This window comes from Parasteatoda tepidariorum, chromosome 4 (assembly GCF_043381705.1).
Source record: "Parasteatoda tepidariorum isolate YZ-2023 chromosome 4, CAS_Ptep_4.0, whole genome shotgun sequence".
Classification (NCBI taxonomy): Eukaryota; Metazoa; Arthropoda; class Arachnida; order Araneae; family Theridiidae; genus Parasteatoda; species Parasteatoda tepidariorum.
Genome location: NC_092207.1, coordinates 64,756,457 through 64,781,666, shown reverse-complemented (window position 1 = coordinate 64,781,666; position 25,210 = coordinate 64,756,457). Strand labels below are relative to the sequence as shown.

At 29.7% G+C, this 25,210-nt stretch overlaps 2 protein-coding genes across 5 annotated transcripts in view; both read left to right on the top strand.

Moving 5' to 3' along the window:
* Window positions 1-2,814, top strand: part of LOC107449922 (uncharacterized) — a 13,319-nt gene extending 10,505 nt beyond the window's left edge. For all 3 annotated transcript variants that reach the window (XM_071179953.1, XM_016065601.4, XM_016065599.4), the window contains exon 3: window positions 2,513-2,814. In XM_071179953.1, coding sequence (XP_071036054.1) covers window positions 2,513-2,637 — 125 coding nt within the window. In that variant the 3' untranslated portion in view covers window positions 2,638-2,814. The remainder of the gene's footprint in view (window positions 1-2,512) is intronic.
* Window positions 2,815-4,787: 1,973 nt separating this feature from the next.
* LOC107449923 (cytochrome P450 2F3) lies at window positions 4,788-21,903 on the top strand. Of its 2 annotated transcripts, none has more exons than XM_016065603.4 (8): window positions 4,788-4,937; window positions 6,115-6,244; window positions 9,184-9,553; window positions 11,232-11,568; window positions 13,416-13,618; window positions 16,197-16,460; window positions 19,293-19,466; window positions 21,688-21,903. In XM_016065603.4, the coding sequence occupies exons 3-8, from the start codon at window positions 9,202-9,204 to the stop codon at window positions 21,852-21,854; spliced, it is 1,497 nt and encodes a 498-aa protein (XP_015921089.1). In that variant the 5' UTR covers window positions 4,788-4,937; window positions 6,115-6,244; window positions 9,184-9,201; the 3' UTR covers window positions 21,855-21,903. The 2 variants fall into 2 exon arrangements, with proteins under 2 accessions (XP_015921089.1, XP_015921090.1); XM_016065604.4 differs by having other exon boundaries at window positions 4,929-5,211.
* Window positions 21,904-25,210: the final 3,307 nt, after the last annotated feature.

Here is a 25,210-nt window from a genome sequence, read left to right as displayed (position 1 = left end):
ATAATTATAAGATTTAATTATATCCTATTCCATATTACTTACTGTAAATAACCTATAAGATTTTAATTAACATAGTTTGATGTTGCATTTTGATGTGGCTTATAAATTTGTAGGAAGTGCGTGGTGCTATCTCTCGGCAAAGGATTTAAATATTTTTGAAAAGGCATGATGTACTGTTGCCTTACTCTGGATGAAAAGAAAAATTTCTTTAAAAAAAATTTAAACTAGGTATTTTCTTATAATAAGCCATTTAATTAAAATGCAATCATTGGAAGGCTTTTAGGAATATAATGATTAGCCTCGTTTTCAAATTTTTCATACGAATGTTTTGTCTAAAAACCTAAAAATTTCCCCGTACACTGTAGGAGGTTTCTGTTTAGTGTGCTAAGGCATAGTGATCATTTCTGACACTTGTAAAGTACGTTTCGAAAAAACGTGTCTTTATCACTATATTGACCCAAGCTTTTTAATATAACAGAAATATATATATATATATATATATATATATCCTTTTTGTCTGGACTGTGTTATATATATAAATATAAAGAAAACGTGGAAAATAATGAAGATTAATGAAAAGAGAAGATGAAAAATATATTTTTAAAAATAATTTACGAAACATTTTTATTTAAAGGCACATTTTATATAAAGTCGAAAAGCGAAATAATGAAGATATAATCACTTCAACAGCTCACACTATTATATCAGCAAACAGGAGTGCATTTTAATATTATATCAATATAGCCAAACCAAAATATATCAATACAATAGAGTGAGGATCTCTCAAAAAAATGGAAATGAAAATAGAACACATTAAGTGAAAAATATATACGAAATAAAGCATATAAGCAAATAATAGACTATACAGAGCAAACACTAAACAAAATCTATGAATGAAGAAGCAAATTCAAATGAACTTTCTCTTACCGGAATCTTTCTAGAATGAATTCAAATATTTTTGTAATAAGACTACCAGATTACAAAATAAGAAAAAAAAAGCGCAAATAGAAGTTAGAAGCATAAATCTTTTATGGCGCATTCTTACTGCTGTGCTTAAGCTCGTTTGATTTGTTAGTTACCTCGAACTGGCCCGAAAATGGATGTGCGTAAGGTAATAATATTTTACTGGATAATTTAAAGTTTGTATTTAAAGGGGTGGATTTTTAATATCATACAACTTTAATGACTTTTGAAAATTTGCATTTAATTAAAAAAAGGCATACAGGCATTTGAAGGGCATATTTGTTGGCCACTTTTCCAGGGGCACCACATAATGTGGGCCAACGTTGTTCCCACGGTAAGGAGAGATAAAACAGAGAGAGAAAGAACATAGTGTAATATATAATTTTCTTGAGGAAAAAATATGGACATTTTATGACCATTTTCGTCAAAATTATGCAACCATTAAAGGTTTAAAACAAAACTCTTTCCATAAAACGATTTAATAGTTACGAGCTACAAATGTCGCTTTAAAAGCTTCTCACTCAAGTAGCACATAATATATAACGCAGATAACATCAGCAAACCGATATATTTAATGTTATTTTGCACAACCTTCGACTATTAGAAAGATAAAGAAGGTCGCTGTTTTCTCTGCATTATATAATATGAGATTCTATACAAAATTATATTATCTAGGATTTTATATTTTCTGTTATTATCTTGCATTCGCTATCTCGTTTTGTTTATTTTTTCAATATTATTTTTGGATAAGCAATAAGCAAAGAGAAGATTCAGATAGTAAATGAATATTTCGGTGATATAAGTTAAATTAATATTTTGTATTATTGTGAAGCGGAGAAATATAGAAAAATAGTTTTACTATGTCATTTCATGCATCATTTTCTTAATACAGAAGTACTAACTATAATTATATAATCGAATTATGCTAGCATCCATTTTTTTTTCAGTTTTTCTCTTTATACTGTTTTTCGTCAATTATATTTTTTGCCAATCTGATTTTTATAATTTTCAAATTTAACTATGAATTATTTGTGTCGCTAATTTTTTATCTTCAAAGATTTATGTAATGCAATTTTCTTATAAATTTATTATCATGAATCTTTTTCAAGCATCAATTTTTAAATCTAAGTATATTCAAAAAATGATCAAGGACCTATTAAGGCTAACATAATCACTGTAAAAGATAAAAAAATTGCCAAACGAAAACAAATAGATTCATTCCAATTTAGCGAAACAAACTGGTTTTTGATAACTTTAATACATAATTTGTTCGTTCTCTAATGATTTGTCAAAATTTGGTAAAGTTTTTGCTTTCCTTTATTATTTTATGACCACTATGGTGCCATGTTTATACATACGCAAAAAAAACCACTAGAGGTCACATATAGCTTATTTCATAATGAAGCATAGGTCCATCACAATGGATCACTAGGACCGAGTTTCTTACTTATAATTAAAAACTTGCTTTAAATAGAGCTTACTGTTGAATAAATAAATGAAACTGAAACTTATTTTATGTTTTAACTAATAAAAATATTTCCCATTTCAGAAGAGGGTGAAAGTTGCTACAGGCCACCCATTATTTCAAATTCTCCGCCAACATCTGGCTGTGCTGAAGGCTTAACATGTGAATCAAATGACATATGTATACCATCATGTGACTCAGATGAATAAGAATTTCTCTTAACGTGAAAATATTTCAAATCATGTTCAGCGTGCTAAAAAAATGTACATACTGATAACAGTTTTACTGTTCGTATTTTGTGTTCATTATTGACTGGATTTTAAAGTCGAATTACACAATGTATGTTTCAATTGTAAAAAAAAAATAAAAAATCAGTATGTATTGTTTCAGAATGTCATTATTTTATATGTATTTTAAGCAAAACAAAATTATAAAATAAGTTATCAGAGTTCTAAGTTATCAGAACTATCGATCAGTTGTCTTAAAAGTAATTTTTCCCCTATTTCATTAACAATTGAGCAAAGGAAAAATATTTTCACATTTATTTTAACTTAAGAGATTGGATTTTTGTAACATTAATAATAAATGTGATTTCTACCGGAGAGTAACATAATACAAATTTCTACAGACCTTAAAATCAATTTCAAAAAAATTCTACATATTTTACCACCAAACATTGCACAGACATTTATCACAGGGGAAACCAACTTGTCTATGCCCTCTTCAAAGAAGAAAGCCAAAGATGAACATTTTGTCATCACTTTATAACAATCTCATGCAAAAGACATTTCTGGATTCTCATCACAAAGCATTCTTATTGTGAATCGTGTGTTTTCGCGAATTTTGTCATTCACTTTTGGAACCAAACCCATCATTAACAAATGAAGACTGCACACTTCGTGCTCTCCTTTATCATTCGTATTGAGAATCAGCTACTTTTCGCAAAATAAAGAGAAAGAAGACATACAAAGTAAAATAAAATTAAAATTAAAGAGAAATTAATATTTTCGCGATTGTCCTTTGTTGTCGATTCGATTATTTCAAATTAGTGTCACATGTCAGTTGAAAAGTTTTGTGTACAGTGAGTGAAAAAATTGAGATTTTGGAAGTGAGCACAAAAAAATAAAAATAAAAAGTAATATTTTTAAAACCACGTTTTTGTAGTGGAGAATAATAGTTAAAAAACAAAAGTTTGAAAAACGAAAAACGTGGTGCGCATGAAATACGTAACAGTACATATGCACATTTTCTTACTCAGACACATGTAGAGCCACATACACATATACATCCTCATACACATGCATATACACAAACATATTCCCCATACATATCCACATTTAGATACAATTACAATTACAGATATACATACACATATTACTGTTATATATTTCATGCACCCCACGTTTTCCGTTTTTCAAATTTTTGTTTTTTAATTATTATTCTCCACTACAAAAACGTAGTTTTTAAAAATATTACTTTTTATTTTGATTTTTTTAAACTAATTTTGTTTTAACTAAACAATACTATTGTGAGGTTAATAAAAATGTAACTTTTTGCTGGTTCGATAAACCATCCGATAAACACTTTTACATATTTTTCTACAAAATCATTACTCCTTAAAGCAGCATTGAATACTGACCTCTTTCAAAAATTGGCATTATTGACCTGTTTAATAATTTTGTTCGTATTTTACAATCACAAGCTTTCGCTCCACTCACTGGTCGAGATACCTCCGTAACAATTTTAACACATCGCTGAAATTTCGAAGGCTTAAATCTTTTGCGGGGAATGAAGATGGTGCATAAAAATTCTAAGAAATTCACAAGTGATAAACTAGTGCACATACAAGTTTTGAGAAGTAGTGCTATTTAATTATCGAAAACTTCTTTTCGCTCCACCCTATTGTACAATATCTGTCAATTTTCTGTTTTTCAGTCTACTATTAAAGTCTTTTTTTCTGTTTAATTTTAGAGTATTTCTGTTTAATACTGAGAGCAAAATAATAATTAAAAATCTCTGAAGCAATTCAGTTCAAGCCTCCTGTTGTTTTTTTTCTTTGTTTTTTTTTAAACGAAAATGAGATATTTGCCACTGTTTTTCAGTTGCCCTTCTCTCAAAACAATAATAAAACAGTCTCTTCACAGAAGAAAATAGAGTTCATACCATCCTTGATTTTCATGAATCTCTTGCACCCACAGAGTAGAAAACTTCTTTCATCCCTTAATAGTAGCGTCATTTTACTCAAAGCGAAAATGTTCTTGGCTTCTTTAAATTGTCTTTCTTATTTACTTCTTTAATCTTTTTTTCCCCTTCATCTATAACATTTTAAAATATTGGATTTCCAAGGAGCCGATTCTTAGCGCAATTTTCTGTCAAAAATTGCATTAAACAATGAATTATCAAGTATTTCTAGAACAACACTTTATCTTTCCAAGATAAAACTTTATCTTTCTTTAAAAAATGTGACAACTTTTTGGATCTGAAACACTTCAAACTGATTCATTTGGAGGTAAGCAAATATTTATAATAAATCAATATATGTTATGTCATGTATATTCAATTATGTATGTAAGGGAGGAATTAAGGAGGTTTAAACACCCCCATTGCAAATGGCAATTTGTAATATTTTCTCAAATTACTCATTTCTAAAAAATACTATTTTCAACAAAAATTTTCTGCTTATTTTAAGCCTTTTATAAGGTAAAAAAACGCCATTTAAAATTCATTTTACCACATGGTGAAACCAATGCACCCCTCCTTGTCTCTCACTTAAAATTATGAAGGTGAGTAGAAAAAATTTACAAGTAGTGCGTTAGAATAAAAATAATTATAATTCGATTATTAATTCGAGAATAATCAACTGTTAGTGTTGTCGTAAAAATATACCATGTAAGCTGATCTACTGTTCACTGAAGTAGGTCAACAGGTAAACAGTTGAAAAGGGTCATTCTTCTTCAGGAACTAAATACGATTTTTTTTTTCGAAATTTCAATTTGATTCAAAATTACTTTAATTTTACATGTTTTTTCACGATTTATTATTACTTTTTGCTCACAATAATGATTATTTATTCATTGTTTAAAAAAATGGCATCTCTCTCTAAGACAAAAAATAAAAACTTTAAGAAAAAAATTCATAATAGAAAAATAAATTATAGGCAACATGAGTTGGCGAGCGAAGCGGAGAGAATACAAAACCTTCCAGTCAATGAAATAATTGTTAAAATTTGAAACCTCATTTTACGATCAACATTAAACAAATATATATTTTCAAAGTTTCATCCTTGGAAAAAAAGTATTTTATAGCTGATTATCGAAAATGAAATTAATGAAAAATGAAATTATCGAAAATTAAATTAATAAAATGAAATTAATTAATTATTATTTCAAAATGAAGAGTTTATCATTGAGTTTGGTTACGTATTCGTATTTCTATTTGTATTGAAAAATATAGTTGTAAAAAATTTACTATGTAAGATAGAGTATAATTTATAACTCATGCAGCTGGTTTCATGCAGCTAGTTCAAAAAAATCTCAAAATTAAAAAATAATTAAACAAATATCGGAAAGAATGTTTTTAGTGTTACCTTCTGTGAAAAATGAAAGAACTAGCAAGAAGGTTATAAGAAGATTTTTTGGGCGAAGCAAATGGAAATAAAATATGTCCATACTTTTTTACTTATCTAGTAGCTCCATCTACATGTGACAACGTTTGAAACTGCATTTTTAAAAAGGTTTTGAAGAAGACGCATTGCTGCTTAGGCGCTACTTAGACAATTTCTTAAGAGGAAAGATGAAAAACACTTATTTCAGCTAAGTAAGTCTGTGATTTTTTATCTGAGATGTTTTTTATACCAATTTCTTAAAAGCATTTAATGTATTCAATTTTTCTGTTCAATATGCTTTAGAGCAAACATGTGAGGAAAAGTGTACCCATTCTAATACGAAGGATTTTCGTAACGCATTAATTAATTTATCATCTTCTTTTACTTTGTTTTTATTTCTTTACATTTTGAAATTTTTTTCAAGCAAAAAATATTATCTGAAAATCGTCAAGAAACTCTGTTACTCGTTTATATCACTGGCAAGTTGTCCTCAAATGGTTAAATTTTTTTTAACATTTTTTTAAATGCCGCAAACTCTTAAGCACTTATTTTACATCTTTGAAAAATTAAGTTATTTTGAGATGAATTGATTTTAAATCAGTGTATAATTGAATTAAAATTAATTTTTTAACATTCTATCCATACAAAGAAATAATTTTAAACAAAATAATAATTATAATATATAAATAAGTTAATTATCACTGAAATGAGACATTGATAAATATAATAGTATAAAACAAAATACTGAGCTATACATACAAATGACATCATTTGCATATTCAGAATTATTTGCACCATCATTAATCAAATACCGGCATTTTTTGAATATCAATTTATATTTTATCACTAATGCTCGAAAACCGTAAATATGCACTTTGGCTAACTAATACTCAGATTAACTAGGGTGATCCGTTAAAAGAACGTAATCAAGTGCTCTCCGTAATTTTCCTAAGTAGTGTGCTTACTTACGGTTTCCGTATCGTTAAAGTTCAAAAGTTTGTTTCTCTCATTCTATCAATTAATTTATTGAATGCTTAATCAAATTCTAATATTAATTTGTTAATCATCAATGCAACGGGACATTGATAACTATGAGAGTGCAAAACAAAATACTGAGCTAAACATACAAGTGACATCATTTGCATATCCGGAATTATTTGCTCCATCATTGACCGAATGGTGGCATTTTTTGATAATCAATTTAAATTTTATCGCTAATGCTCAAAAACCGTAAATATGCATTTCAGCTAACTGATATTCAGATTAACTGGAGTGATCCGTTAAAAGTGCGTAATCAAGTGTTTTCCCCAATTTACCTAAGTAATGTGAGCATTTATGGTTTCCGTATCGTTTAAGTTCAAAAATTTGTCTCGCTCGTTTTATCAACCAATTTTTTGTTAATTTGATTGTATTTATTGACTTGATTATTTAGATATTAAAAATAAATCAATGACATTATATTAATTTCCGTATTTGTGACATTATTTTCAACCGATGATTGTTCGATGATTGTTCGCGATTGATTCGACCAGCTTGAATGTTTATTGTTGCAACTTGATTTTTTGCAAGAAATGAATAAACGCATAAAAGTAAGTTAGTCGGAGCGTGCGCAAACGTAAAACGCTGCTTTCCAGCGAAAATGCTATTTTCACTTTAACTTGTGCCTAGAAGACTATGAGCAAATTATCAGGTAATTTGCAGATTACTTAGGTAATTTGGAAAATGAAACAATCTTATTAATCTGCACGATAACATGAATTATCTTGGAATTCCATATTTCTTCACTTTAGCGATAACAAAGAAGAATGACCAAAAACTACTTGTGATCAATTGTGAAAGGACGAATTTTCCTTATTCTGACTGATGTGTGTTAATATGATACTCTTCCGTACAATATTTTGTCTGAACAATGTGTCCCTTAATGAGAGCAAAGAATCTATATTTTCCAAATCCTTTACAAAAATGAAATAAAAAGCGTGAAGCTAAGGTGAACCGGGTTCGAATCCCAGCGATGGCTGGTCGATATAAATTCCGCATTCGACTTGCACCTACCACAGTGCTGTGACAGAGCTAACACGTCTTTATTGCGGAGATTTATGAGTGATTCCGAAATATTGCAGGAAAAATAACTAGTTTTCTAAGCAGAAAACCAAGCATTCTTATCTCCTTCAATTTTTTTTTCTTTAATGGTTTTTCTAAATCGAAGTTAATTTTTTATTACAGTATATGTATTTAAAATAATTGAATGGAGTGTTTGAATGCATTCATTGTTTTAAATTTATATTTTTTAACTAGTAGTAATATATAGTCAGACCTCCATTTAACGAAGTCGCTAAATCGTGGTAATAAGTTTGCTGTATGGAAAATTCATTAAATAGAAAATCATCTTTTGAAATACTTAAATAACACAAAACTGGTTTTAAATTCATAAACACTTGGCATAATTAAAATAGCAATTGATACATTTTTATCTTGTAAACTAGTATCTATTATTCATTTTATAAATCTTAACGATTAAAGAAATCTGCATAGAAAGCTAGAATAGAGCAAAACATTATCCAGTGTTACACTATCATGCTACATACATTTTCAACTAAAAAAAGCTAAACTTATGTATAAAATTATGTCTGCATTTATTATAAAAGTAATTTCAAAAATGCATTACCACATGAGTTCCTAAGTTTAATTGCTACTGATAAAATCCGTTGATTTCATCTGAGTTTTTTGTTTAAAATGCAAGCAAAAATGGAAACGGATTTTACTTCTTTCCTTAAAAGTTAAGTTACTTTGAAAGTCAATTCAATGTCACTTCCCTCATAAAATGCGTTAACAAGTTTGAAATGTTCTGAAATATTTTGGGAAATAGGGAAAGTGGATCTCAAAGAAAAGTTTCGTCAAATAGAAAATTCACTTCGCTATTTGGACAGTTATTTTTACGGAGAAACTTCCAAAATGTTCTTGGTTTCTCGAAAAAAAATCACAAAATAGAGAAATTCGCAAAATGAAAGTTCGTTAAATGAAAGTTCATTAAATGGAAGTCCGACTTATATAGAAATATTTATATATATTATAGACATTCTTAGTCATTTTTCTACAAAATGTTTTTTTCCAACCATTGCTATGCCTGATATTTTGTACTTTCATTTTGCAGTTGAAAAACAAGCAAGTCATGTGTTTCATTACCGAAAACTTAACAAGCAGCGGAAGTGCATGCTATCTGGCCTTATTTCTTATACTCTTATCCACCTTCTACTACTTTATCCGATCACGTGGCCTACCGCCTGGACCTACAGGCTTTCCCTATATAGGATACTGGCCTTTCTTTGATGCTTCGACTATACATTTCCAATTGGAAGAGTTAAGAAAAAAATATGGTGACGTTTTCAGCTTTACCGTTACAGGTCGCCTGTACATATCTTTATGTTCGTATAATGCCATAAGAGAAGTAGAATTTAAAAAACCACAAGATTTTGAAACGAGGGCATCCGGTTATAATCTACTAAACTATTATTTTCAAGATGGCAAGTATTATATTAGTTTTGTATCAGTAAAATTTCATTTCAGAAGATCGTGGATGAAATGCGTGTTTAAAATGCGTGTTTAAGGAAATGGGCAAAGCTTAAAATGAGCGTTTAAGAAAATAGACATAGTTTCAAATGCGTGTTTGAAAAGTGAAGAGACATAGCTCGAAATTCGTGTTTAAGAAATTGACACGGCTTTAAATGAGAGTTTAAGAAAATAGACGTAATCTGAAAGGCGCGTTTAAAAAGTTTTCTCAGCTCAAAATGCGTATTTAAAAGTATGCGTATTAATATAGAGTAATTTGAAATGCGCATTTAACAATACAGATGACATCTCATTTTAAAAAAATAAACTAATAGATCCAAATAAATTTTTAATGTGATATCGCCCATTTATCTAAATTACTTAGTATATTTTTAACTAGTCTATTTTTGATAGTATTTAAAATTTAACAGCTGATTTTAAAAACTTGTCCCGGATGATTTAAACTTATAATGAAGGCATTAAAATTAACGTTATCTGAATGTAGATTTCTAAAAATCGCTTTGACGTTTATTGTTCTGAGTATGAAGAGTTAGTCTGAAAAATTACATGTGTAATATACCCGATCATCACAACCCTGAAATCCTGACTGACTTTGTTCCGCAATGATTACAATAATGATTGCATTAATGGTTAAGGTTTAGCCAAACGTAAAGGAGAAACTGTATTTAAAGGCATACGTAATTTTTTGTCTTTAATTTTTTCGCATGCACTGTGTGAAGTAAATAGCGTTTGCGTTAGCGAGAAACCATAACGTTAACGCTAAAGCTCTCTATTGTCTGAAAGAAAGCGCTATTCAGAAAGTTTAATTGTAACCTGCCCTTTGTCAACATTTCATTCAGCAAGACTCTTATCTCGTCGTAAGATAACAGTTTCGCCAAAAGTACTGTCTCACAACCATTTTCCTAATTCGAAGTTAAATCTCACTATCCTTGAAAGCACAAAAACGATATATGAAAAAAAAATCATTTTAAAAATTTTAACATGTAATATGAAATAAAAATATTCTCATGTAGGCAAAAAAATTTGCTTGTAATATTTTTTTTACAATTTTGAAGCGTGTTAAGTCTTTCAAAATTTACTGCAACCTGAATACAGTAACAAGTGTAATCATATTACCGTACATCTTCAACTTCGTTACATGATAGTTTGGTTCAACTATAGTAACAAGTGTAATCATATTACCGTACATCTTCAACTTCGTTACATGATAGTTTGGTTCAACTACAGTAACAAGTGTAATCATATTACCGTACATCTTCAACTTCGTTACATGATAATTTGGTTCAACTTGAACAGAAACATGCTTATTTTAACACATTACTAGGATTGCAGTAGACTTACATCTTATTATGCTCAAGGTACCGGTATTACATTACAGTGTTATTGAACCATTCTTTCAGAGAGCATATCTAATTTCTTTATAAGGTTTTTTCAGATCTGTAATGAAAAAGCTAACATTTGTGATTACTGATTAGGTGCTATTACATTATTTACAAATTAGGTGCTATTACATAATGACCATGAATCATGTGGTACTATTTCACAATTATCTGAAAGGATCTAGTTCCATTTCACTATGATCTAGTACTGATTTATAACTCTTTCACAATCATCTTCACTTTTATATTTCAGGGATAGCTTTTTCAAATGGAGAGGAATGGAAAGTTCAGAGAAAATATTACATTCAGCAACTCAAAGAGCTTGGAATGACGACCTTCAGAGAGGAGCGAAAAGGGCCCATTTATGATGCCGTCAATCATTGTGTAAAAGACTTGGAGAAAATTGGTGGTAAGCCAGTGGATTTAACTGAGATTATTGTGAAAGGAAGCAGCGAAATTTTGAGGACTACTCTATTTGCGGGAGAAGAAGATTTCACATGTGAAGATATAAAGGATGTCTGCCATTCTTATGAATTTACGTTGCAAAACATGACTGGACCAAACCTTCTCCTGATTGGAGATTTTGCTAAGTATATATTTGCTTTAATTTCTTTTTAATAGCATTTTAACAACTCAAATTTGTATTCCAATGATATACAGTATTAGATTACTCTGATATTTTTTTTTATTTCCAATGAGCTGCACAATCAGTCTTGCCAATGAGCAGACCTAGTGCGTTCTCCAGAGGTGGTATCCACTCTTTCAGGACCCCCACAATGGGTGAGATACCGTTGGTCATGTTAATTTGGAGTCTAGTTTCTGCCACACTAGATGGCAACACCGAGACTCTATTTGGTTGCTAAAGTGCACTAGGAATTTAATTTTGCCGGAAATGCCAAGAACCAATAAGGCACTCCAGGGAGCTTTTACATGCCGCATAATCATACGACATGGCCACTGAGGATTTTCTGCAACCCGAAAATCCGGTGTCTGGGCCGGGGATCGAACCCGCAGACTTGGGCTCAGAAGGCCGACGACAAACAGATTACTCTGATATACAGTAATATTAATTACTCTGATATGCCATACCCTCCTTTGAATAACAACTGGCTGCTGCGGGAGTGTTTTATTTCGTTTCGCTTAAATTTAGTACTGCATATCAGAGTAATCTATATACAGTATACAGCTGCTGCGGGAGTGTTTTATTTCGTTTTTCACTTAAATCTAGGACTGTATATAGATTACTCTGATATACAGTACTAGATTTAAGTGAAAAACGAAATAAAACACTCCCGCAGCAGTCAGTTGTAATCCAAAGGAGGGTATGGAGTTTGAGGCTCAACAATTTCGATACCAGTAACAAGAAGATAGGATATGGCTTGCATTTACTTCTAAATTAGCTAATACTCATGGATCCGAAGCTGGGTAAACTTCAAGCGGCTGCCAATGATTAAACTCTCGTACCTCACAGTGACAGCTTAGTGCCTTTACCACTAGAAAGACTTTCGAGTGGCAAACATTCTATTTATAAGTTGCTCAAATTTTTTTTATGAAAAAGCCTTTTTTTAACTCGTTTAGTAAAAATTATAATCATGATGAAAAATGTTGCTCTAGTAATGTAAAGGTGTATCGTTTATGTTCCAGTAACTAATAATTTTTAAGTACTAGTTCACTGGGTAAAAGTTTATAACCTCCATTCATTAGTTTTCCTGCAAATTCAGCTCAAATTCAAATTTCAATTCGGGCTTGTGAGTCATCTTCAGTTCCAAAGTAATTTGTAGTCAGTATACATTGAAAAAAGTAGTTGTAGTTAACTATATTTGTAACAAAATAGTAGTTGTAGTACACTACAAAAATATTTAACAGTTTTTCAGTCCACTGCTCTTGGGCATCAAATTGAAAAGTCAACCCCGGGTATTCACATGCCTCTGCATGCTAATCATTTGGCGTTTCACTTAACATCGTAACGATATCAAAAGCATCGGAATTTTTCACAAACGTTATAAGACATGGTGCTTATTTCACAACAGAAAGACATGAAAATGAGATTTAAACATGAAAATAAGATTTAAAAATGGATTTAGATTTTTATAAATACATATCTTTCTAATATTTCTTTTGATTAAATTGTCCTTCTTGCCCCCTTGCCATTGATTAGACAACTCTTTCTCTTGCGCACAAAATTGAAGAATTAATCCTGGATATTCACACGCTTCTGCTTGCCGGTCATCGGGCGCTTCACTCAAAAGATTATTTAACTGCAGAAAAACTTACGTTCCTTGATTTGTGAGTGTGTATATGCACCGAACTTGTTTCTCCATCTAAATGTTGCTTTCCAATACAGTCTGCACGTACTAAAAGCTTCAGTTTTCTCCAATTGGTAAATGTGTCAGTGTTAAAAACTGAAATATGTAATTTATTTGTTTTCTTTTTCCAGGTATTTTATTCATCCATTTACGAAGGGTCACCACTTGGCAATGGAGCACTTTAATATCCTGATCAAAAAAATATTCAAAATGTTGAACAAACACAAATCAAGTTTCAACGAGAATAATGTAAGGAATGATATCTTCGACAGATACTTCAAAGAGAGGTCAGATAGATTGGCAAGAAACGATCCTACAGCTCAATATTTCACGGGTAAATTGTAAACAATGCTTTTAATATTTGTCATTTTAAGTGACATATTTAATCTTTCAACCAACAAATATAACAGTGTTCTATTTAAAAATCGTGCTGGCCGAGGTCATTTATTGAATCAGTTTCAATTCAATCAATTTCATATATTATTTATAACAGTGTTGAATAATGTTACTGGTTGGTTGGTTCTAATGCCACTTACCACACGGGCAAGCCTGCCTGGTAAAACCGAGGAAATTTAAGGCAGAATGTGAGATTCTTGTTTTTCAGTGGCGCCATCTATGGCCAAGAATTCGACTTCTGCCACATCATACGTCACACCTGTTCATAAATCGGACCCATTCATTCAGCCATTCATTCATCCACAGATCGTAATTTTGACCTGAATCAGAAAACGATCGGTCTCCAATCCAGTACCCCCAGAAGTATTGATTTGTTATGGGAACATGGAGGACTTTGCGACTCGACAGAACTTTAACGTGCATCACTCACCAACTACACGGGGAGTCTTCGGCCGGCGGGGTTCGAACCCGCGAACTCTCGGACATGGGCCCAGCACCCTACCGACCAGGCTATCCCGGCCTTTATAGTGTTACTAGAAATTTTGAAGCAGTAACACTGATATTTAATGAAATTTAGATAAATTTGTTCCGATGTGGTAAGCCTCGTATGCGATAGCGGTTGGGTGCAGAAGCGAGGAAAAAGCCCCCCAAAATAGCTTAAAACAAGTTTTTTTAATACTTGAAAATTAATTTTTAAAATATTTCCGGATGTATTGAAAATAATATTTCTAATACTCAGTTACAAAGGAACCTAATTATAGGCTAATAAAGATTGGTAGCTCCTTAAACATCGAAATCCGGACCCCCTACCAGTTAAAAAATAATTCAAACCTCCAGCAAACTGTTAAGTACTCTTTCCATAGAGTAAGTGATAAAATTTTGTGGGATCTCACTCGTCTAGTTTTGTTGGAGGAGGAGAGGAACTTAAATACTGTTATTTAGATATCATACCAGTTATTGTTCCCGATATATTTCTTTTTATGCTGAATAGAATGGAATCAATTCCGAGGTCATCAGTCGAATAATTTCGAAAAAAATGAAAGTTTTATGTATAAAAAATATACTTTTGTAATTGTACCTCTTTACGCTTTTGACATTCTACCTAAGCAAATGAGTTTTTTTTCTATTCTGAATTGAATGTGCATAAGCAAGAGTGAAGAGCACGAACAGTTCAAAAGCTGCAAGGATATTTGTGTATTAAAAAAAACTTACTTCTGTTGTTGTTGACCATTAAGGCAAGGAGTGCGATAGCTCTTGTTTCCCAGTGGCGCCATCTATGACCAAGAATTGCCAATATCTTACGTAACACTCGTTTATAGGGTGGACCCATTCATACATCCTTTCATTCATCGTAATTTTGACCTGACTTGACCTGACCAATCTCCAATTCAGTACCCCCGGAGGTATAATTTGCTTCGGGAACATGGAGGACTTTGTGACCTGACAGATTTAACTTGCATCAGTCACCATTTACTACATGGGGAGTCTTTGCCCGGCTGGATTCGAACTCCCCTTCTCACGAACGAGAGTCCAGCTCCCTACCAACCTATCCCGGCAGTACTAATTTTGATGAGTACTTATGTATAAATTTTACATTGTTACCTAGTGACTATCTGTACATAAAAGTTATATTTTCTGATGAAATTTTTATGCGAAATTGATTGAAAAAACTCATTCGAGTGGGGTTAGAATTTATAGTTAGAAGTCATGATGGTTTACACCATACAAAGTATAAATCAAAAATTTTACTTTATAAAGAAAAAAAGAATTTTGGGATATCAAACACTAATCCTATTGACTCGATATTGATCTCATTCGCTTAGGATCATAAAATACATAAGAAACAGTATCTCACGTGTGTATTTAGCAACTAGAAGTGCATAAAAAAATTTAACTTTTTGCGCATATAACAGTATATAAAAACAGCCAATCATCTCGTCTTTGAACTCAATTAATTCAGCATAAAAATTATATTGGAAATAATAATCCATTCGTCCAAACCATTAATAAATAGCAAACTAAAAAATTTACGTAAGTACATGTCAAAAATAATACTTTTGTGCACAAAAGAGCTTGCATCTTTTGAACAATTCATCCTAATGAATCGTATATCAGCTCAGCATTAGAACTATGTAGCAAACAAATCATTATTTGTTAAGAAGCAATGTTAGATGTGTATAAAATTCTACTTTTTGTGCACAAAACCCTGATAAGTTGAAAGCTATTCGTCCGGCCATCTTTGAATTGATCTCATTCGATTTAACGTAAAAAACTGGTACGAATGAAAGTTTGAAAAATAAGCGATTTTGTTTCATGCTTCCCTTCACTGAACTTTTTTTACGCATCATGTATTGCGAACCCTTGTTTGTAAACTTCATGTCTGTAAATTTTTTAGAAACATCATCATTCAGTCACTTTTTATTTGAATTTTTCCTAAAGTTCACATGAAATAACATGTTTACGCCTGTTTCGTAACTAGATTACTCAAGTAAAATAATTTAATGTATATTTTGCAGACAAGGCACTGGTTAATTCCATGTTTGTATTTATCGGTGATGGTGTAATGACCGTGGGAGTTTTTGTATGCACATTTTTCAAGGCACTCTTGGACCATCCCGAAGAGCAAGAGAAAATCTACAATGAGCTGGTGGACGTAGTGGGAGTGGACAGGGATCCAGGCATTGAAGACAAGAGTAGACTGCCTTATACCAATGCATTTATCTTAGAAGTTACTAGAACGAGCGAAGTTCTTCCATTCATCCCAGAACTAGAGTGTACAAGTAAGATCTTAATAAATTCATATGAATCTTAATGAATTATTTATTTTTTTCTTCTTTATTTGTGTACAGGATGTTTCATAACTCGATAATGTTATGAATTCGTAAATAAATGTATAATTTTGCTTTTCTGTTATGATGCTAAATATCACAGACTGACCCCCAACCCAACTGATAATTCGAAAACAAGCACGAAAGTCACGTAATTCGGTACTTTTCTCCTTCACCGACGGAAGTGATATCGACTGTTCTACAGTATTTGTCAAAAGTGTTGTCCCACTTGTATTTATTTCAAAACTTTCAAAAATAGTTAAATATTTCTGATTTAAGAGCATAATTTATCAAACATAAACACCAACAAACTCGCAAAACGCTGCTTCCATTTAAAACTGTTCATTATTTTTTCACTTTGAATCTATTCTGCATTTGATTTACGAAATGAACGAAAGTGCAAGCAATTACCTACTCTAAAAAAGTATAATTTGTGTTAAAAAATTCATTACTTTTTCGTTTATAAGCAATTTACTTAATCTTCTTTTGTGAAGTTCATTATAAGTTAAGTTTAAGTACATAAAATACTTAAAATATTGATATAATAGCCTTCAATTAACAGAAGAGTAAAAAAGTAATGAAATATATTGATTAGCCCCCTCAATCGTTAGATATTAATCCTATTGAGTTATTGTAGGATTAACGATATAGAAGTGTTTAAAAAATGCAATGTACCAATCAAAGAAAATTTGTGAATCTTTACTTAGTTGCTGCAACTAGATCTCAACTAAAACAATGCAAAGAATGCCAAAAATATGAGTTGCTGTCTTTAAGACTAAACGAGGATATTCCGAAGAATACAAGATAGGATGAAATTCCTAAGTTATACTTAAAATTATAGTTCTTACAGCATAAGTGTACTTATAATTATCAAAATTAAATTAATTTTTTGAGATTTTTAGTTTAAAAACCTTATTATTTGTTCATTTTTAAAAATTCAAGAGTGAGTTTAAACATTTGACAGGTACTGTATACTAGAAGTATTTGTCCAAAAATGTAGGATTTAAACTTAATTTTGCAACCAGCATATCGCTTCTGTATATTTTTTTTGTATCTTTCATTTGTATTTTATTTTTGTATTTTATTTTTCAATTAAAAGTTTCAATACAAAAAAATGAATAAAAAATAAAGAAAAATTATAAGTACCAATAAAGATTTAAAAGAAATCATTCTTTAACGATTAATAAAACTACATTTAGTTAGTTGAGAAATATCGAACGAAATTTGACGCAGCGTAAGATATCTAGTATTAGAGTCGTGAGCTGCTAAGGAAGAATTTTTATGTCTCATACGTCACGGCAAACAAAAGTTTAAGTCACTTTCAAAGGATATGAGCTAGGCTCGACCGCCGTAATTGACTGTCTAAAAATCTGAGCTATAGACGTTGTTTTGTAAACAGCATATCACTCTGTATTATATGTATCTTTCATTTGTATTTCGTTTTAACAATTAAAAGATTAAAAATTTTAAAAATCGATTTCTTTTAGAAAAAATTCATTTAGTTAGCATTTTAATATTGTTTATTTTTTGAAAATAAACGAAAGGTTATATTAAACAATACAATAATAATTTTGTTGTATTATACAAATAATGAATGTTGCACTATGTTGTACAATGTAAAAAAATAATGAAAAAATCAAGGAATAAAGCGTAATAACCAAATGTTTTGAAATGTTTTAAAAATTCGAAAGCTTTAGGGATTTTTATAAAACCTCAAAAGCAGGCGTTTGATATATTTTGCGTAGAAAAGCGGAAAACCAATTTATACCATTTGTGGTCAGATATCTTTTATGGTATGTCCCTGAAAATAATATTCCGCCTTCCTTTCAATTTTTGAGCTTGATCCTTAAGGTATTTTTATCCTAAGCAAAAACATGCTTTTGAACAAAATTTTTGAAATTGAATTTAATATGAATTTAAAATGACTGCAGTCGTAACTTCAAAAAAAATACTAAACTTTTGTTTGTATTCTAATTATTTACAAAAATATTGCAATTTTTGGCAAGATAATAATAGTGGATTGTCAAATGATTTTTAATTTTAAAATTCATTTGTCACAAAATCAGGTTTTTTTTTACATTTCATACCACCTTAAACACGATATCTCATATAGTTATTAAAATTATTGTCTACAATTTTACAAGAGTGTTAATGAATATAGAGCACGTTTTAAATTACCGACTAAGAGAAAAAACTAAAATATCCTTTTTTATGCATGCTTTTTTTTCACAAATACACGTGCAGAAATTTTTAAATATTTACTTTTTTTTAACTACATTGATCCCTAACTCAGTAGTAAATGCACTTGCTTTCAAGAAAATAGTTTAAAACATAGTTGATAAAATAATAAAAATCCTCCCTCTGAGTCCGCAAAATTCTCAATGGATTTTTTGTTTTGTTCGATAGAATTTTTTTACCGAGTTCAGCGTATATGCAAAAAATGTCCTATTTTTACCTAAAAATAGCCATTTAAAAAAATAATTTTTTTTTTTATAGTTTTATAAGTTATATAAAATTATCAAAACATATTAAAACATAGAAACTTGTTTTTTATTTAAATTATCTTAATATTTAAAAATAAAAAGTGTCGAAACTAGTCGGTTGAGACAAATTATAATAATATTTAAAGGGGAGGAGGGCACCCTTGTTAGTATAATCGGTTTTAAAAATTATCACATTTTGATACGTGACTTGTTCAAAAAAATTCTTTGTATACTTTCATCTTTTTACAGCATAGTGTTTTAGATTATAGTGTTGCTTGCTGAACTATTATATTTTTTTTAGGAGAAACAATTATTCAAGGGCATAGAATACCGAAAGGGTCTGTTATGATGATTAATGTTTGGGCAGCTCATCACGATCCGAATGAATACGAAGAGCCACATAAATTTAATCCCTCTAGATACATTCCTGAAAAGGGAAAGAAAAAACCAGAAGCTCCGATTTTATTTGGAACTGGTAAATTTGTCACTTATTTATTTATTTTATTATTTCTATGGAATATATTCAGATAATTATTGCCATAAAATAATGTGAGTTGACGTTTATTTTCCCTTTTAATTTGTTTTTTCTTGAATCATTAAAATTTTATCTACATTTATAGTCCTTTTAATTAAACCCATAAACTTCTATTCTTATCTATTTCTGTCATTAACACTACAGTTCTTATTCATTTTGCTGTCTAATAATTTAAGTAATGTTAAAAAATTGCTTGCATGTTAAGTATTTATTTAGATTCAATTTCAATTTTTGAAGAAATCTATAATTACGAAGTAATTGTTTAGATATATTTTTGATATTTTTCATTATGTCTGTAGAAATTTTGAACATGAACGATGCTATGGAGCCGCAGATAGTCTTACCAATTATTAATAATGGAGCTATCATTTTTATATAAAGACTCAATAGAATAAATAATGAAATCATGAATATATATAGAAGTCATGAATATATATTGAAGCATATCTATCGAAGTACATAGCATATATATTGAAGTCATGGATATTATGAAGAGACACATGAAAATCATAAAGAGACATGGCACTCAAATCGAAGTGCTCCTGAATAAAAATTAGGATAAATCGTGCAAAATAATCCCGTACCTTGAATAAATCTAGGGAAAAATATATTTCTCGCGGTTAGTAAAGGGAAAACTATGTTAATTCATTCATACTTGCGCTCTAAAAATAGAATAAGAAAAGAGGAAGTGAATAATTAACTGTGAAGAAAGCTATATATATATATATATATATATAGGAAAGGAGACAATAATTTTAATACTTCTGTTACATATACTATGCTAAAATGTCGAGAACTCAAACTTACTGTAGTTTGTGTGGCTACCGGACGGAATTAAACTTATTACCAAAATTTAAAACATAGAAAACTTTAACAATATTGTTGACATCTTTTGAAAATAGTTAAAATTGAAATTAAGGTACTCGCGCTAGATGGTGAAAAATCTGGTTAATATATTGCTTAAAAATAATTAAGTTGTTAGGATTGGGGGAGGATTGAAGAATTAAAAATATGTCGAATAGTTATTAATAATAAAATTTTGAAGACGTAGACTTGTTCTTGCAAAAAACCACTTAGAAGAAAACACTTATAAGAAAATATAATTATTACTTGAATTTCATTAATGAAGCATAAGAAAGAAATGAAATAGTTATTCCTCTTTCATACTATCAAGTAAAGTACTCAAATCATCACTCGCAAATCCAGCCGAATTTATTTGTGCACTTTGTTTTTAAAGTTATAAAACAATGTAAATGCTACCAACGAAGTTGAAAACCCGGCCTTGTAATGCCAAAAAAAAAAAAATACGAAAGTATGACATATAATTATTTAATACTTTTAAATAGTACGATTCGAACTTATTAGTGTTAGTTTAAAGTTATTTCTTGGTGTAATTAAGAAACTTGCATTTTCTTCTTTTTCTTTACGAAAAATAAAAAAAGGCATAAAACTTTTGCAATCGGTGTCATAAATTTAATTAAGAACTGGATCAAGAACTGTGTTAAATAATTATTGATTAACCTGATAATAAACCGACTGGTATATAGGCCATTGCCTGATGTTCTATTCGTCAATTAAATTAATAAGAATTTAAATAAAAAAAACTAATAAAGAATGTGAGTGCTTTTTTTTTCTTAACTTTTATAAAAAATGTTTAAAACTATTCAGATCCCACGTTATATCACTTGCTGGCCCTTGGCTTAAAATTGATGTCTTTTCAAGTCTTGATGTCTTGCCTTAAAATTGATGTCTGTGTAATTGGTGGCTACTGCGCTCTGCTTGCGGAGATATTAACTATTGAAAAAGTTTAAAAAAAATTGCAAAGAATTGCAAAAATATCTAATCAGCGATTAATTAATTGAAAGTAAAAAGTTTTTATCCCAAAATTTTATGAAATATCGTTATCCAATCAGAAAAATTTTGCTATCTAAATATTGTTATCTTGAAAGATAATAGTCGTTAATTTATGCCATAATTGAGGGGATATTTTACATTTTACCGCAACCTAATTTGTAAGTTGAGCAAATATTTGAGAGCTGATTCTATCAAATTTCTTGTAGTAAATATGTTGTAAGCATTTACAGACATTATTTGTATCAAACAATCGCGAAATATCTTGAAGAATTTAGGTAAAGTTTCTCAACTTTTTTTTGTGTTACAGGGAGGAGAGCTTGCATTGGTGAAGGATATGTAATGGCTCAGACATTTCTTTTCCTTACAACTATTGTTAAACATTTCCGTTTAACTAAAGCAACGGATGAAGACAAAAATGCACTGTTCCTTGTTGGCAAAATGGAAGTTTGTGCCCATCCTAGAAACCCGACATAAAAACCACTGTTGATGATGGTACCATTAATAAATAATTTTTACTTGCAAATGATACTTAGTGATTTATTGAAATTGAAAACTTTAACATGGATAGTCGAATAGAAACGAATCACTTTTCTTTATCTTTTGATATAATGACAGAAATTACGCCTTCGGAAGTGCAGTATCAATTCTATGTGGAGTACCACTTAATTATGCTAATTAAATAATGCAGATGATAATTTAAATTACAACTTCGGACACAACGTACTTATCAGTCTGTCTCCCTTTTTTGTGTATGTATATGTATTTTTGACAGTCAAAATGGAGCTCTTTTAAATAAACTTTTAAGACTATATTTTCCAAAATCCTTCTAAGTCCCATCTTCGCACATAATGGCAAAAATTCAGAACAGATGATAAGAAATATGTTTATTTGACAAAACAAGTTTATTTTCGCTTGATTTCGTAATTTAAGGATGTTTTACGAAGGCTACATCGTAACATGAAATGATGCTGTTTTGGGAATAATATGCTTTTTTTATAACTGTTGTGAGTTTGCAAATGTTACTCACGACTGTTTGGTCAAGTTAAGCCTATCTAAAGCCAACGCTGTCTACGCTTATTTTGAAAATGGTGTAAAACGTCAATATTCAGAAAAGCCACAGTTCGGTGAAAATAAAAAGTGTTAGTGGTCTAATTTTTTAATATTTAAAATCTTACTCCAATGCTATATTATCTGGGTTCATAAAAATTTGCACAAATTGAGAATAAGGCAGTGATTTTGATAATTTTCATCTAGGTGAAAAAAAGTCGCCAAGTAGGTGATTTATATTTTAAAAAAAGTTAAATAAATTTTAAAATATTTAAGTAATTTGTCTGTTCTAAAGCCCGAATAATTCCTCACTGCAAGACTATATATATATATAGTTTAAAATCATCACAATGCTTCAAGTGTAAGGCATTTAAACTATGACTTTTCATTTTTCTTGACAACAGAACTTCGAAAAAGAGTAATAAATAAGTAAGAGTAATAAATAGCAGCGCATGCGTAGTCAACATTTAAACTATTGAAATTATCTTTTAGTACATGAAAATTCAATCATTAAAACAAAAGTTATATAGCATTTCTTTTTGCGCACTATAATCATAGAAATGCAAAGGGCCAATGGTAATTTCTCATAAATTAATAAAATTGCTATGTAATCTTTATTCCAACACCAACAATTGAAAATATCAAACAGATAGAACTTGCTCAGTAAATTTCTCCCTGAAACTATAATTTAAACATTTAACATTAAGGAAATTGCTATGCAACTATTAGAATTTATTGCAAAATTCGCTGTTCAAATCAAGATATATCATTAAAAATTCTCTGAATATTTTTTTTCTCTTCAAAAAATATAAAAATGTGACTCGCATCGACACCATTCCAAATAACATGTAGTTTCAAATGGTTACTTTTCATTCTAGACGTTGGTAATGAAATATTTTAACATGGAGAAGGAGAAGTCATAGTTTAGAATGAATTTGTGCTCGACCTTTCATTTTATGTAAGACAAGTGTTTGTGACTGAATCCGTTATATTTAAGAGAAAACTCAAATATAAAGTTCTTTAAATTCTTTTTCTCTCAACATCTGGAAATAATAGAGATAATAGAAACCGTAAATCCCTTCTGTAGGCAAGACGATAAATTTCAAACTATTTATTATCATATATTACAGAAGAGTTTTTTAGTAAATATTTATGTAAAATGTATAGTTTAGCTTCAAATAAAATAATTTTAATAAATAGCAGCAGCTTAGTCTTTTGGTTAATATGAATAATAATCACAGTTAAGTCATGGTGTTATCTTAATGAAACTGACGTCATTTTGGAGACTCGTTTACAAAAAAATAGTCGAAACAGGGATGGATTGCATAGAACATTAATCCTCAATCTTTTCGTACCGAAAGACCATTAAACACCAAACCTCTAGATAGCAAACCACATTCCATACACTAAAGTGAATTTTTAAAAAAACCTGTACACTAAATAGGGTGAATATTATAGCTTCATTGGTTCATTGACATACTTATGAATGCAGTAAAAGTAATGAAGAGAAGTTATAAAAAGTAAAGGAATATAGCAAATCAAAATTCATATTTTAAATTTATATTTTATGTAAATACAAGCAAGAATTGTTCTAAGGCTAAAAAAAATTTACTTTTATGGGTGGTCTATCCATTTAGCTCATTAATAGGTCATGAAGAACCCATTAATAGATATCAATTTCAAACAAAATTCCTTTTTTCCTTTGAGAGAGATATAATTAAGAATATTTATATTTTATTACTTGCAAAGCACATTTTTAGGCATTTACAAGGGCACATTGAAAATGTCAAACTTCAACCAACTTAAGTAAATCGAACATTTTTGCACACAATTAGACAATTCTTTCATCCAAATATAATTAATTATATGTAACTATGTGTAAATTAGTTTTTCACAATTATAAAATCAGTTTTTATTACTTTGTTTTAATCACTTTGTTTTATCAGTTTTAATCCGGGAAGTAAAATTTTTGAATGCTAAATAAGCAAGTTTTCACTTTATTTTAAACTGTGAATACTAAATCAATTTTTTTTTTAAAAAGTTAAAATAAATTAAAAAAAATTTTTAAAAAATTTTTAAATTCTTGCTCTTAAGAACTATTTGACTGATTTAACTGAAATTTTGTATTTTGCCATGTGAAATAAGATTTTTTTTTAAATGATGTAAGAAATTGTATACTTTACAATTTAAAATTTTTTCGACAAGTGTTAAATAAAATAATAAAAACCTATAAATATTTACTGAAAGTTATTTATTATCTATTTATTTTGAATTAAATGATCTTTGGATAAGCGAATATGATTGTGTGCAATTTTTTTTTAAATTGCTTGAAATGTTTTGGAGATATGGCAAAATACTCAAAAGAGTAAAATTAACATTAGGAGGCGAAAACTTTGGACCAATCTCCTAACCAAACTACTTGGATCATCTCTTCCAGATTGCGATTTCCACGTATTTCGGGAGGTTAGAAATCCAAATTCATTGAAAAAAAGGTATGTTTATTCAGAGAAAGCGCATTTTTATGTATGATTTCGACGCTTAAAATATCGTCTACACTAATTAATTAGCATATTTGAATTCCCCTCCTCAAACCACTAAAATTAAGTTCAAGAAAGCGAAGATCCCATCAATAGACCAAAAGTTATTTAGAGTGGTTCGTTTCTTACAATTCATATTATAAAAATAGTTATCTGTTGTCTTCTAAGGATAAATTATTTTAAATGTATAATTTGCTTTCTTAGACCCATTTCCAAAGATATTACTTCATTATTGTTTGTGTCAAA